Below are 15,644 nucleotides of genomic sequence, written 5' to 3'. Positions count from 1 at the left end.
GGTTTTTTGAGATGACTTGTGGCTTTAAAAATGGCTTCTGCTGCTGCAGTAAGTCAGAAGTCCCTGCAATGACCACCCACCTGCCACCTCCTTCTGAGTAAAACAAGAAAAGGCTGGAAGATGATTCCCACCAATGGCAAGGTTCTCTGAAAAGCCCCTCAGAAAAAGTCTCCCTAGAAATAATCCCCCAGAAGGTACGTTTTAGAAAAGCTAATTCCATGACCATCAGAGAAGGGAGAAAGCCAGAGTCCTGGCTAGGACGGAGCCACAGAGAGATCGTGAGGTTACCAGTAGACCACAGACACTAGATGTCCTCTCATATGTGGGGAGTTGACCCACACTGCCTTTCAGTAGCGATGGGAGTTTACGGCACCCATTTGCAGACAAGGAAATCAGATGGAGAGCGTGATAGGGCTGCCACTGTGGTCCAGCTCCAGAGACCAGAGGCTGGGAGTGCCAGCTGCCTTAGGGATCCCAAGAGAATGTGCTTCCCAGATCCCTACCTCGCTATGAACATAGATTTTAAGGAAACCAGCTAGACATCTCCACCGAGCCTCAAGAATCCAGGTACTCTGCAGATCAGATGCGGTCTTGGGAGGAAGCTTCTAGATTTGGGAGAGTCTGCTGAGGATGAAGAGGTCATCTGACCCCGAACCAGGTGGTGATAAACTGGGGATGTGGAAACGGGGGATCCCTTCAATGCACACCCAGCATCAAGCTTCGGCTTGCTCCTCTGTGAAATGTGTACAGTGGCTTGCCATGGTTAGGGGTGGGGAGGAGGAGTTCCTTAGGTCTAGCCCAGAGCCTTCTAAATTTTAGAATCTAAAATATATCCATGCCCGGTCTAAGGTGGAATTTATGGAAATGGTTAGTAAAATCCCTGGCCACAGGACTTCTAAGCGCTGATATGCCTCCTTTCTGCCCACAGACTCTAGCCCTCCTGCGCGCCTCCTGGCCACCCGGCCTTGCTACGGCCCGGGCCCGGAGAGGCGAGCGGTCCTGGGCGAGGCGCCGCGCTTCCATGCGCAGGCCAAGGGCAAGAACGTGCGTCTGGACGGCCACTCGCGCAGAGCCACGCGGCGAAACAGCTTCTGCAATGGCGTCACCTTCACGCAGCGACCCATTCGCCTGTACGAGCAGGTGAGGCTGCGCCTGGTGGCCGTGCGTCCTGGCTGGAGCGGAGCGCTGCGCTTCGGCTTCACTGCACACGACCCGTCGCTCATGAGCGCACAGGATATCCCCAAGTACGCCTGCCCGGATCTGGTCACGCGGCCTGGATACTGGGCCAAGGCGCTGCCAGAGAACCTGGCGCTACGGGACACGGTGCTGGCTTACTGGGCCGATCGCCACGGTCGCGTCTTCTACAGCGTCAACGACGGCGAGCCGGTGCTGTTCCACTGCGGCGTGGCCGTGGGCGGCCCACTCTGGGCACTCATCGACGTCTATGGCATCACGGACGAGGTGCAGCTGCTGGGTAGGTCGGTTGGCACATCCTGCATATCCTCAGTGTTCACAGCTCCACGGGCTTGGCTCACCTGAGCCACCCAGCTGCCTGGTGACTTTTTCACAAAAGCAATGGTGTCCAATTTCCAGGAAACTGAGGCGCAGAGAGTTACTTTTGTTACCCGACTAAAAGGGAACCCACGTGGGCTGGCCCCAGAGTCCATGCCTTGGCTAGCCAATTTATCCCTCTTAGAACATTATGCATCCATTCACTCTCTTTCCATTCCTTTGTTCATGTTGCGCCTCCCCCAATCCCAGCATGCATTTCCTCTGCTGGCTCTTAAGTCATTCAGGTGAACCTATGCCAGTGGGCAGCCAGACGCAGCAGCTAGAGCCAAGCTAACTGTGAGGGGACTCAGGGTGTTTTGGGGGGGGCATTCTCTGATCTCTCCTCCCCCAGTGGATGGTAGTCCCTTGTTCTCTTTTGAGCCTGAAGCCTGCACTTGAAACAACCCGGCCTAGACTTGGGAGGTGTGAAGAGAGTAGGTTTTTCAGAGAAGGGACACACACCCCTGCATGTCATCTGCCTGCAAGGAAGTACACAGGGGCAAAGTGAGGGGATGGACACATAGACCGATCTCCCCACCCGTCTGTAGCTCGAAGCTTCCCACACTGAGGCGCCTCTTCCCTAGAAGTAGCTGCTCTTTGATCTTTCTACATAACTCTGAATGGACTGTGCTTCACGCTAAAGGTTGATGTGAATCGCTTGGTTTGGTTGTTATGGGAAGATGATGTAAATAGCTAAATGTTTAGGCTGGATTCTGGTTTTGGGAGCCCCACCCCCAATCCCACCACTGGGCGTGGCAGGCAGACTTAGTATCCAGGAGATGAGTCTCCTCTTCCCCCCACAAGTAAAGAAGCTACAGAAGTTTTCAGTGGTCAGAGCAGGCAGGGACATGAGAGTCGCGGAGTCGATTGCCTAGGCCCAGCTCTCCACTTGCTGTTGGGCCTCCCTGACAACAGTTCTTTTCGACTGTAAAGCAGGTTCATGATAGCGCTCTCCTCACGGGATCATCATTGGCGGGGTTATAGGAAATGGTGTCTGAAGGGGTGGGTGAACAACAACTGGAAAGCAAGAATCTGCAGGCTTGCTTGTGGGCGGGGCTTGTGTTCAGGCAGTTCAAGCAGGCGACTGTGAAGAGCTCTGCTCAGCGTTGGGGCCTCACTTGGGCATTTTAACCACGCCCCTACCCACCATTTTCCCTTAAAGGTTTTCCATGAAGGCTCCAGAAACCGCGGCTCTCCTAAGCCTCCCAGATCTCCCACCACCCTTTATCCCTGTAGAAGTGGGGTGCAATCATGTCTCACTCTCCAACTCACGTCTCTGTAAGCAGACGGGAAACCACAGCTACACATGAACAATGCAAGTGGGTTAGGAGTTTTTAAAAATACAAATGGGAGGCCGGCCTTGATGACTAAATGAGTCTGGATACCACAGCCACACATGAACAGTGCAAGTGGGTTAGGATTTTTTTAAAAAATACGGATGGGAGGCCAGCCTTTCTGGATACACCTAGGGGACACAGGACTCCTCCTCTCATTTTCTCATTCAGCAAACCTGCACTCACCACCACCACCATACACCACCATACCACCATCATCAACATCATCACTACCATCACAGTATTCTGTGACCCTTAGGGAGAATCGAGCAGAGCCCATTGCGTAACAAAGCAAAGCTGAGCCTCTGTTTCTTTATTTTTGAGACATCCCTGAGCTGTGCTAATTGATGAGACGCCCTTGGCACAGAACAGTGATCACACAAACGTGTAATAGGGGCAGCGAGCACTGGGGAGCTCTGTCTCTGGGATGTGGGGTCATGGCGAATTCCCTTCCTGTGTGTGCATGCAATTGTGTGTGTGTGTGTGTGTTTTTTTTTTCATGTGTATGAGGGCATGCCTGAGTGTATGTACATACATCAAATCACATGTGGGCATGTGGTAGAGACCAGAAGAGTGCATCAGATCACCAGGAACTGGAGTTATGAGCCACCATGTGGATGCTGGGAACTGAACTCAGGCCCTCTGCAAGAGCAGCAAGTGCTCTTAACCACTGAGCCATCTCTTCACCCCAGTCCTGTGTACAGTTAAAAAGATCAACAAGACCATTTCCAGGGTTATGTGAGGGAAGCCTCTGGCTCCTAAGTGGTTTTTTCTTTCCCCGTCCCATGGAGAAAGCAAGTTGATAATAGTTACATCTGAGTAAAGAGATAATGGGGGAATCAGGGAGTTTTAGAGACCAACCATTTCTGAGGGTGGACATACCACCCCAGAAATTCTCGGTTTACAGAATTCCCAGGTAATGCCCCAGAGTAGCCAGGGGTTAGTAACAATCTGTGTAATGTTTTCTTTCTTTTCTCCTCTAAAGTTAATTAGGCTTGCTGGGTTTGGTGGGGTGGGGGATGGTAAAAATAAGACAACGACCCTGGTGTGTTACCTTTATGCCTTTAGCCCCAGCATCCAGGAGGCAGACGCAAGTGGATCTCTGTTGAGTTCAAGGCTAGCCTGATCCACATAGAAAAGTCCCAGGCCAGCCAGGGCCACATAATGAGACTCTATCTCAATTGTGGCTGTTGCTCCATGTCAGAACACTACCCAGCAGGCAAGGCTTCAGTTTTGATCCCCCACACTGAGTAAAACTTTTAAAAATACCAGTAAATAAATGGATAGTGAGCCCCCATGACTTAATATTTAGAACAGGCAGCAGGTGTAGGATGCTGTAATGTACAACCCTGAGAGGATGGGGTTAACGTACAACCCTGAGAGATCCCTGGGAAAACTCGGCTTGGGGAGAGAGGTACCACAGGTCCCACCAATGGGTAGCTCACAACAGCCAGTGTCTGATTTACTCTGTGTACCCTAGGCTTCTGGGGAGGTAATTTATCGCTTTAAAATTGTCAGCCATGAAATCCTCCCCCTAAAAACAATACCCAGTACCCCCTCATCACCCCCTCTCTTCTCGTACCCATGGAGAAAAGCCTGAGAAGCGAGAGCCAAAGATGACATTGGGCTAGGGCTGTCAAATGGAGCAATAAAAATCCAGGCCATTTAGTTACATTTGAGTTTAAGATAAACAAAACAGAAAATTTAGTACCAGGATGTCCTGTGGCAGTACTTGGGACATGCTCATACCCACCCAATTTGTTTATCTAAAATTCCAGTGTGTGCAGGCTTTATTTCATCTGGCACCACAGGCCTGGGAAATATGCTCTCTGTCTTTGGGACTGCTTTCGCTGCTCCAGAACTCAAGTCAAAGGCTGCACACAGCTTTTGGCCTGGTGCAAGGGTATCAGCTGCATCTTCTGCAGTGGGTCCAGCTACCATACTGGATGAGCTAGGTCCAGGGTGCAGTTCCCTGCTGAGTTGAGAAGCCAGGTTCTGAGATGGAAAGTGACCAGTCCTGAAGTTCCTGGTCTGCAAGACCGGATTTGTCTGTATTTGGCTCTGCAGCTCAGCCCTGGCTGTACACAGAGTCCCCTGGGAGATCTGGAAAGTCTCTGTTTAGGCTGCACCTAAGCCAATGACAGCAGGGCTGGCTCCCAGCACCCAGCGTACCCAAGGCTCTCAGGTGGCACAGCCTGCAGCCAGGCCCTGCTGTAATTCTGAGGAAAGCCCTTTGCATTTGGGTACCTGCCCTTCCCCACTGGTCACTTAGATTCCTTTGGATCTCGTTATATTTATATTTGTGATTATGGTCACATAATGCCAGGCCCGAGTTGTTAATTAGTCCACCCTGGGACAGCCTGCAGATAAGGAAACTGGGGCCCACATCTGTTAAGTTACACTGGCATTACAGAACACCATAGGGTCCCAGGTTGAAGAAGATGCATCCTTCTTCCAGACACAAAGGGCCCAAGTCCAAGTAGCTACCATCCTTCCTCTGCCCAGTGTTCGGATGAAACAAGTATCACATCGAAGCCCCGTCATTGCAGGTTAGACAGTCTGAAATACTCAGTTGCTTCAATATCATTTCAAAGGGAGAGGGACACTGGAGAGCTGCTGTCTGGCAAGGGGCAGAGTCTGGGCAGACATCTTCACTTCCAGATGGGCTGCATTCTGCAGGCTTCCTCCTCAGCGTGGCTATCCTGGGAGCCAAACAAAGGGTCACCTGCTGTGACAGTCCTGTGGCCTACCAGCTGCTCATCTAGGTCTCAAGTCTCAAGACTTTAGGCCTCGTCTACACAGTATGGTTCACACCTCCGTCTCTTGACTTGTAGGCAGGAGGTGGGGTATAGTGACTGACCAGGTTGAGAGACCCCAACTCTTCAGGTGATAGCAGTGAGAGTGAGTTGTTCTCTCCAAGGAAATCTGGCTGCGGGTACAGAAGCCAGAGCAGCAGTCCTCCATAGGCTTTGCAAGGCATCACGCACCTGACCGGAAAGACCACACGTCCTCTACTACTGAGACAGAGGCCCTGGATTTTGTGCTGGGTGCACTCATTCTCTTGACTTGTGTATGACAGCACACATAAAACACACGTTAAAAAAAAAAAAAAAAAAAAACAGTGTACATGGGGCTGAAGAAATTGCTCAAGCAGTTAAGAGCACTTGCTGCTCTTTCAGAGAACCCGGGTTCTATTCTCAGCACCCGCATGGCAGCCCACAAATATCTGTAGCATATATACAAGCAAAACACACGTAAATGTAAAAACAACAAAAGTGTTTAAAAAGTACATATAAACATATTTTAAATATATATGCAGCTCTTAGAGCCACCCAGAGTCTGTGTGTGTGTGTGTGTGTGTGTGTGTGTGTGTGTGTAACATGAAGATAGGTATGTGTGCGTATGTATAAACAGCTGTGGACTTGAACAAGCTCTCATAAAGCAAGACCATTTCCCATACTGATCTGAGGGCATCTGTAGGACTTGGATGCCATCTCTGAACTGTTGGCTTCCGTGTTAGTTGCGCTTCTGCCTGGTGTAACAAAATACCTGAGGCTTCGCCAAAGCATCTGTTTAACATGTTGTGCAAGTTGCAAGACCAGATCAGGCAGGGCCTCCGGGAGATGCAATCAGGGCAACAGACGCAACAAGCGGGAGACACAGCATAGTGAGATCAGAAGCCCGAGAGAATCAGGGGTCAGGCCTGCTCTCTTCAGAACAACCTATTCTCATGGGACTGAGTTACTCTTTCCCCACCCCACCCCCAGCATTTCCCCTTGGGGACCAGCACTTCCAATGGCACTCACAGAGCCCTGCCTCTCAGAACTTGCACTACCTCTTAATCCAGCTCCCAACACAGGAACCCCAGGGGACTTTGCAAAATCTAGAATTCCCAAATGCACCCTCCACCCTCCTGCTGCCTACCTGCCTCTCTCCCATATCCCAGCCTTGCACTGAGCCTGCTAGATGGAACGCTTGACTCTCCCCCACCTCCCTCTTGCTCTCCCAGTACCCCACTGCCAGCAACCGGCACCTCCCACTCCAGATACTGGCATCCTTGCTTCCTCTTTCCTCCCCCATCTCCATTCTGTCATGTGTCCTGTCCTTTCTATTCCTGGTGGCATTGTGATAAAGAGCCCTGAATCTCGATGGTTCTGTGCCTCAGTTCCCATGCTAAGCGGCAGTAGTTCATGCCTGTCAGTGCTGTATTAAACGAGACTCAGGAGCTCAGGCTGACCTGCCACAGGCTAGGGCTCCAGTGTAGGATTGTTCTTTAGGTTGATGCTTTGCTTTAACTAGGCAAACAGCAAAGGAACTTCCAAGGCCCAGCTGTGCAAATGTATGAAAACCTCTGGAGGGAGAGAGAAAAAAGGACAAAGGAAAAGAGGCAAGAAATTGGGCATGGTGCATGAATGCCAGAACTTGGAGCACTTGAGACAGAAGATCACAAGTTCAGGAACAGCCAGGGCAGGGAGGGAGGAAAGAGAAAGCAGGGTGGAGATGGAAGAGAAAGAAGGCCCTTCCAAAACAGTAGGAGGTTGGGTGCCTCAAGGGCTGGAGGCTCAGGTAGCAAGTAATCCAGCCCGACCCCATGCAGCCATAAGGTCAGGGGGACCTGGAGAGAAGTCTGAGGTCAGGAAGAGCTTGGGTGAGAGCCAAGGGAACTAGGAGTCAGAAATCAGGCAAAGCTGGAGGCCAGGGCCTTACATTTAGAGCAGTGGAGTTCTGCCTGACCTGGCTGGGGTCTGAGATACGAGATCTAAAGGAACTAGAGTCTAGAATTCCAAGTCTGAGGTTGTAGGGCTCTGCAGTGTAAGCTCCAGGTTATGAGGTTTGGGGGTTCAGGAGTGTGGAGTTGGAGATAGAGGGAATCTGGGGTGTAAGATTTTAGACCTGAGGTTGGAAGTCAGTGGATCCGGGTGGAGTGCAGGATCTGAGGTTGCAGGTCAGGGGCAGCTGGAGTCCAGGGCCCTTAAGACTTAAGGGACCCGGTCTGCGACTTGAGGTCCTGGGTGCCAATAGCCTCCTGACACCTCTCTTCTGTCCCACAGAAAGCACCTTCGCTGACACGCTGACCCCCCTGCGCCTGGGCCAGGCCCGCCTCAGCGCGTGCCCTCCTCCTGGCAGCCACGATGCTGCCAACTTCGACAACAACGAGCTAGAGAACAACCAGGTGGTGGCCAAGCTGGGCCATCTGGCTCTCGGCCGACCCGATGCCGCCGTCCCATGCGTGGCCCGTGAACGCGCGAGGCCCGCCTCATCGCCTGCGCTGCTGGATGCCGAGCTGCGCTTCCACGCCACGCGTGGCCCCGACGTGAGCCTATCCGCCGACCGCAGGCTAGCCTGCGCGACCCGCCCCGATGGTGGCCGCACGCTCGTCTTCTCTGAGCGGCCCTTGCGGCCGGGGGAGAGCCTGTGCGTGGAAGTGGGGCGCCCGGGGCTGGCGGCACCCGCGGCTGTGGCCTTTGGCATCACGTCCTGTGATCCCGGTGCGTTGCGGCCATCAGAGCTGCCGGCCGATCCCTCTGCGCTACTGGACCGCAAGGAATACTGGGTAGTGGCGCGCGCCGGGCCAGTGCCCAGCGGAGGCGACGCGCTCAGCTTCACACTGAGACCTGGTGGCGATGTCCTGTTGGCGGTGAACGGGCGCCCGCGGGGACGCCTGCTGTGCGTGGACACCTCGCAGGCGCTCTGGGCCTTCTTCGCGGTGCGCGGCGGCGTGGCGGGCCAGCTGCGTCTCCTGGGTGAGTGTGCACCGGGGTCCCCAATCAGAGTTTCCTGTTGAGGACAGCTGCTGCCAGGGCTTGGCTGGGAGATGGTTTTATTTTCTTTATTTATTTATGTGCAGAGAGTGAAGGAAAGGCTTGAGCCATCCTGTTTTGAGATGATTCTTGCCTTTGCTATTAGCAGATATAGACAAAGAGGCCAGAAGCTGTGGGCCAGGCCAGCAGAGGACAGGATACCCACTTTATGCATGTGACAAGCTGATAGGGACAGCTGTACGGTGTGACATTTGCCACTACAGCAGAGGGGCTACCTTCCAAGTTTGGGGGACTGAATGCAGTGGTCAGGGAAGTCTTCCCCGAGAGAACAGTACCATGCGCACAGGCCAGCTTAGAGCAGAAAGAGCCACCATGCCACTGTATTAGCCTGTGAATCCACATGACTATTCCCATCTACACACAAAACAACTGAAAGGCAGGTCTCACAATCCAAGAGTCACATCCAGCCTTGAAGGGCTTGGCAGATCCCACTCTTCCTGGAGTTGGTGTCCTGGGTGGAAGAGAGCGAGGTTTCCGTGGGATGGAATAGCCCCAGCAGGTGCCGGAACACCACAGCCTGGGGGTCCAGAGGAGAAGCCGCGAGTCTGTGGGGTTTGGCTAGGATATTTTGAGCTTTCTACAGTTAGTGTTGTTGAACCACCTAATCTAAGATTTCAGCCTGAGATAAGTTTTCCAAGTTGCTACTATGATAGTTGACCTTCCTTCAAACAGAGTAAAAGAAGCGTCTCTCGTCTTCCTGAGAAGGGACATATTTTCCGAGTGAGCACTGAGCTGGGCCAGGGAGAGATGCTCACACTCTGGAACCTTGTAGCTGTGACAAAATCCCATTCTAAGTGCCCCAAGCAAAAAGTGTAGAGTAGCTTAGAAGTCTGAGAGCTCTTAGATAGAGTCAGGAAAGCAAGGTCCAGATGATGAATGTGCATCCCCGGGGTAAGCCTCTGTTAACTCCACCCGCCAGAGGGAGGCTTCTCCATGTCAGGCACCAACAGTTACCAAAACTTCTAATGGCAGCAGCATGGTGGCCTTGCTTGGGTTGCATGCCCATCCTGGAATCACAGTGGAATTAAAGAATGGAAGGTTCTTTGGGTCTGGCCTAGCATCCCAAGGCTTTTTTTTTGAAATAGGATCTATAACAGCTAAAATATACATGTTATATAGCATATAAATCATACATATTATATTATATTAACTATAATAGAGTTATAGCCATACCACTGTGAAGGCACCTAAATAGGAGGCAAAGCATTGACATCCACCACATTGACAGAACCCTGGACGGTCACCCCATCCATTACTAGACAGGAGGGACGCAGAGAGAACAGAAGCAGGGACTAGCCTGTGGCTCTCTCTCACATCCTAATAGATTCTGTTTGACTTCCAGGTACCCTACAGTCCAGTCCTGAGACCACAACGCCATCAGGGTCCTTCAGTGGCTCCCAGGATGACAGTGATTCAGACATGACCTTTGGGGTCAACCAGTCATCCTCAGCATCAGAATCATCTCTGGGTAAGGAAACACAGAACCCGGAGGGGCGGGACTTCCTCACGAGATGGGTCCTTTGGCTATGCCGTGGCCTTGGCCTTTTCTGGCTGAGCAAGCCTGTGGTGTTTGCCATTGCATCTGCTCCTCTCTGCTGTGCTCAGTGGGAGCACAAATATAGAGAATCAGAAGCCCAAAGACTGCTGGTGAAAGCAGTCTACCTTTGTGTTTTGTGGGACAGCACTATCAAAAATGGGTAAAATTCAATATGTAAACAAAGACAGGACTGTGCCCATTGCCACCGTGGGAAACACTACATTTTGAGTCCTTCTGAGAGCCACACCATTAATGAAACCCTATCTCCCTTCTGGCAGTGACAGCCCCCAGCTCCCCACTGAGTCCCCCGGTGTCCCCAGCCTTCTCTGCACCCGAACCGGCAGGCAGCAGGAATGGAGAGTGCACAGTGTGCTTCGACAGTGAGGTGGACACGGTCATCTACACATGTGGACACATGTGCCTGTGCCACAGCTGCGGCCTGCGGCTCCGAAGGCAGGCCAGGGCCTGCTGTCCTATCTGCCGGCGGCCCATCAAGGATGTTATCAAGATCTACAGGCCATAGCCGCGCACCTGGCTCGGCCAAGGCGAGGTCACCTTTGTGAAGCCCCTGCTAGGTGGGCGACACCATGGCTATCAGGGAGCCCGGGTCAGGAGCCATCTCTCGTCTGCCACTCCGCAGTGATGAGCAAGGCAGGACAGGTGTGGAGATGAGGCCCTGGGGGCTAGAGCCCAGGCGAGCATTTGTTGCTTTTGGCTCAAACACCCATAGCCCCCAAAAGCCCGTCCCAGGATTCAGCTCAGGAACTGCTTGGCAGATCACCTGCCTCTTGGTGACCTTCAGCTGGGAAAGGGTACCCTCTGTCTGTGCAATGCTTCTTTGGGGTTGGGTTGAGTGTGTGTGTCGGGGTGGGGGGAGACAGCACAGAGAGTGCGTGAGAGAGAATGTGTGAATGTTTTAAGCAGGGATCCGTCTCCTGGAGGGTATTTAACACTAAGGAATGTGCAATCTGGGCCCAAATGTTAATGTGATGGTTGTCCACTTTCTGGGGATTTTAGTTTTCTGCAATGAGCTAGCTTTGAACACACGAGGCCTGAACCTACACAGAGCTCCCTCAATGGCACTCAGATTGTCTAAGGGAAAGCAAGAATAACTCACTGTTTACAGCTCCAGGCAGCAGCTCCTGCCGAGGGGAGAAAGTGGGCGGAGAACATCATAGAACAGGTGGCTTTTGCTCCTTACTCAGAGTAGGAGTGGCCTTCCCAAGGCAACTGGGGACAGGTGTCCGAGCTCTAGCATCTAGATTCCTTCATCCCCAGCCAGTAGAACATTACACACCTCAGCCCCATCCCTACACGCTCTGGAGTTTTGTGATGTCCTTCCTGTTCTCTGGGACGACTCCGTATCTCCCACGGTAGAATTAAGAGCTCTGGGCATGTCCCGGTGACCAGCTGGCAGAAGCTAGAAGACCTAGACCCCCTACCTGGTCCTTGTCCTGACCCTCTCCTTTTCTCTTGATTATTATGGTGTTAACTACCCTGGTTAGCTATTCATGAGGAGCGGACTGAAATGCTCCCCACTCCTGGACCTGTTTGCTGGCATTTCCCAGGCTCCTGGCCCTGGCACTCTCTCACTGGGTCAGACTTGTTTCTGTAGGTGTCCAGACTTTGCCATTGCTGATGCTCTGGCCCTGTGTGCCACACCTCCCTTCTGAAGAGCCATGGGTTGTGCTGGATGTACATCCACCTACCTGAGCTGTACCTTTAGAAGGATTGCCTGGCCTCTCCCTTCTCTGTTCCTACTTGGAAGCCTAGCGCCAGGGCACTGGTGAGACCCGCTCCGGGTCTTTTGAGAGAAAGCTTGAGACACCTTGCCAGGAGCAACTGTTTCCTCACACTGCCTAATCTGGCCCTCTCTTGCTGTGAATGGGAGGGAAGAAGAGGGGAAGAGAAGCGTTCAGGAAGTGAGGTTCATGGAACAGGCTTCGACAAGGAGCTCTGAACAAGGCTCTGACAGTGGACCACCTGAGAGCAGCCCACGCCCCACTCAGTGCCCCTGGTGGCTGGAGGCCTTGGGTCTGCACTGCTTCTCTGTCTGAGAGAGTCTGGATCTGGCCTGTTCAGCAGCCTTCTACTTCCTCTCCCAGCAAGAACCTCTGAGAGCTTGCTCTTCCTTAGGGACTCCAGGGCACACATCCACCTTTTCACTTTAGGATTTTTTTTTCTTTTTTTTCTTTTTTTAGTGTTTTGGTTTGTTGTTGTTTTGGTTGTCCTGGAACTCACTCTGTAGACCAGGCTGGCCTCAAACTCAGAGATCTGCCTGCCTCTGCCTCCCGAGTGCTGGGACTAAGTAAGGGTGTGCACCACCACTACCCTGGTGCAGCTGAACCCTTTAAGGAGCTACAGTAACCCTTGTTTGCCTTGGTGAGAGTCTGAGAATCAGGCGCTTTGGGTACACAACCCAATCTACATAGCCAAGCCTTCAGCGTCTACTTGTCCTGGGCATGGGCAGGGCCTCCTCGTTGCTGGGGATGATGACCGGGTTTCCAGGCATCCATGGCCTTGTCTGAATATAGTCTCTAACTGCCACAGTTTCAGAGAAAGGGGAACAAGCTCTCCTTTGCCTCTTGCCCTTCCAACTAGACTATTGAGATGCAGCAGGGGTTACCCATAGCCATCTCCAGGACATCCGCAGCTGAGGTCCTAGACTCAGGGGTGGCCCAGGCATGCTCCTGGTGACCTGTTACCAGGACGGAGAGGAACTACAGGCCTGTTTAACCTGCTCTGCAGCCACTATAAATAGGTGCCTTGTTTCCCACAGAGCAAAGGGGGTGTTTCTGTTCTAAAAGCCGGGTATTTGCCTGTGCTCTGAAAGATGGAGTCGGGCCCTAGGGGCAATGTGTGTGTGTTTTATCTCAACAAGAGGCAGGAGGGAAAAGAAGCCAGTGTCTTTCATACCGTTAAAGAGACACCTTTGTACAGGACCCTGTGTATAGGTTTTAGTGCCATATTGAATCTTATCTGAGACTTGGCTCGTTGTAAGGCTCACCCTTCTTATGGGAAGCTTCAAAAGCCACACCCACCTTAGCATCCTGGATGGTTAGAAGGCTCACCATCTTATGGACACCTGCAAAGGCCACGCCCACCTTAGCATCCTGGATGGTTAGAAGGCTCACCCTTCTTATGGGCAGCTTCAAAAGCCACACCCACCTTAGCTGCAGGATGCTAAGATGCAGCTTCCAGGTCAAAGGCCGTCAGCTGCCGGACACAGGTACTTGGGGTCTATGAAATATAGCCTTGTCCTCGTTTGGCTAGCTAGTGAGCCCTGAGATCCTGTGAGACTCTTAAGGATCACAAAACAGGAAGTGGCAGGGCTGGGATTCCAGTCCCCACACCTAGCCCTGGCCTGCCTGCTCAACTTCTCAGGAAGCTCAATACTGCCTGAGTCTTCTTTCCCAAGACTCACCTGGAAAGCCTGGCGCCCACACCTGTGCAGGTTCTGGGCCACATTCCCTCACTGCCCAGGTGCACTGGGGTGTCAAGCAGGGATGCTCTGGAGAGGGACTTCAGGCCACCCCTTTCTGGGACCTTGAAGCCACTCCCTTCTCGGGCAGCACCCTAGCCCTTTTTCCAGGCTCACTGCCCATTTGTGCCCTATGAACCCCAAAAGCCAAGAGTAGGATGGAGAAGCCAAGTGGCCCTCATTCATAGCAGCCATATCCCTGACCACTGGAACTTTCTGGAAAATAGTTGTTTCCCAGGCTAAGCAGGTTCCTTCTCTTACTGGGGTTGACCCTCTTGGGCAGCTGTCCTGTGCAGGCTACAACACACATTTTCACTTGTTCAATACCCACTCACCAGCATGGCTCATGGTCAGGACATGAGGTTGATGACTGGGACAAAAGGCAAGGCCTGTGGGCAGCTCTCAGGCAAGAGGCCAGATCATAAACTGATTTGATCACTCTGGAGTTGGGGATTGTGTTAGCATGAAGTAGGTACTCAGTAAAAGACTGCAGATCAGACCAGGAGCCAGGTTAGGAGTGGTCAGGGGGTTGACAAAATAGCATCTCCTATATATGGACACAAAGTCATTTAACAAACATTTGCTGAGTGCCCTCAGGTTGTGAGCTGCTGTAAGGGGCAACAGAGATCAAGCACCCATCCCTGATGTCTGAGTGGTACTGTCAACCTGGAAAGACAAGGTGGAGCACATGGGCTTTCTTGACCATTCTATTGCCTTGGATCCATCTAGATAAACGCCCACAAAGCTTTCCACACCTACCTTAGGGGTGTTCTTTGTGGTGAGTGAGCCTTTGCCAAACAGCCAAGACCCCACCAGTTAACGACCACCTATAGGGAGTCTCTGGGGAGATAACTCCCTGCTACTTCCAGGCACTGGTGGGGGCAGGGGCACAAGAACCCTGAATTCCAGCTGCGAATGGCATTGTACAGCCTTGGAGCATGGGAAGCAGTAACTGCTCACTGCTCCGTCCATCCTGCCCTGGCTGGGGACACAGCTCAGGAACACTGGGCCTCCCAGCATTTCTTAATATTTTAATGTCTCGCTGTTTCACCCAAGTCCCTAACGGAACTACCCATATGACAATCTGTCTGTGCCTTATGGAAGTGTGTGTGTGTGTGTGTGTGTGTGTGTTTGCACACTTTTTATCCTTTAAAATGCAACCCTTCAACGTGGACAAGAAGCTAGCAGATGCAGTTGGGCTCCAGAATGCCAGTGAGGAGTCCCTTAGACCCTCTTGTGGTTTGCAGTTGGAATGATAGTGTTCATCCCCCACCCGTCCCCACTACCTGTGTACAGACCCTTTGAAACCTGTCTGTCCTTTCTGATTGAATACTGTGACTCTCCAATACCGTCTAGTCCTTGGGGAACTGTACTAAAGGCCTGAGAACTTGGGGAGTGAGCGGGAAGGGTTTGCGCTGGCCTTTTGTGTGTTGTGTGTTCTGATATTTGTCTGTTTTTATCTGTTTTATATTAACATAAATTTCATGTTTGAAAACAAATACAACTTTGGCTTGGTACAAAAAAAAAGTCTCCTCAGGATTCAGTTTTTTAAATCATACTGAATGTCATATTGGCAGGGGGTGGTGGGCTTTGAATCCTACCAGCCTTTCAACAAGTGACAGTGTCTGCAGAGCCGTGTGTAATGGCCATAGTGTGATGCCCACTGTGTGATGGTCACTGATAGTCACTGTGATGACCACTGTGCTGTGGAAACCATGTGATGGCCATTGTGTGATGGCACTGTATGATAGTCACTGTGTGATCCCATCATGTGATGCTCACTGTTATGGCCACTGTGTGATGACCGCTGTGTGATAGCCATGTAATGGTCACTGTGTGATGGCCACAGTATGATGACAACTGAGTTATGACCACTGGGTGATGGCCACTGTTTTATGAGCATTATGTGATGGCCATTG

At 52.0% G+C, this 15,644-nt stretch overlaps 1 protein-coding gene across 1 annotated transcript in view; it reads left to right on the top strand.

Annotated features, from left to right (window-relative positions):
• Neurl1b (neuralized E3 ubiquitin protein ligase 1B) overlaps positions 1-15,252 on the top strand; it is a 30,046-nt gene extending 14,794 nt beyond the window's left edge. The window contains exons 2-5 of the mRNA XM_031352829.1: positions 929-1,474; positions 7,937-8,629; positions 10,050-10,175; positions 10,523-15,252. Coding sequence (XP_031208689.1) covers positions 929-1,474; positions 7,937-8,629; positions 10,050-10,175; positions 10,523-10,767 — 1,610 coding nt within the window. The 3' untranslated portion in view covers positions 10,768-15,252. The remainder of the gene's footprint in view (positions 1-928; positions 1,475-7,936; positions 8,630-10,049; positions 10,176-10,522) is intronic.
• The last annotated feature ends 392 nt before the right edge of the window (positions 15,253-15,644 follow it).

This window comes from Mastomys coucha, unplaced genomic scaffold (assembly GCF_008632895.1).
Source record: "Mastomys coucha isolate ucsf_1 unplaced genomic scaffold, UCSF_Mcou_1 pScaffold5, whole genome shotgun sequence".
NCBI classification, from domain to species: domain Eukaryota; kingdom Metazoa; phylum Chordata; class Mammalia; order Rodentia; family Muridae; genus Mastomys; species Mastomys coucha.
This window is presented reverse-complemented; position numbering and strand designations above follow the sequence as displayed.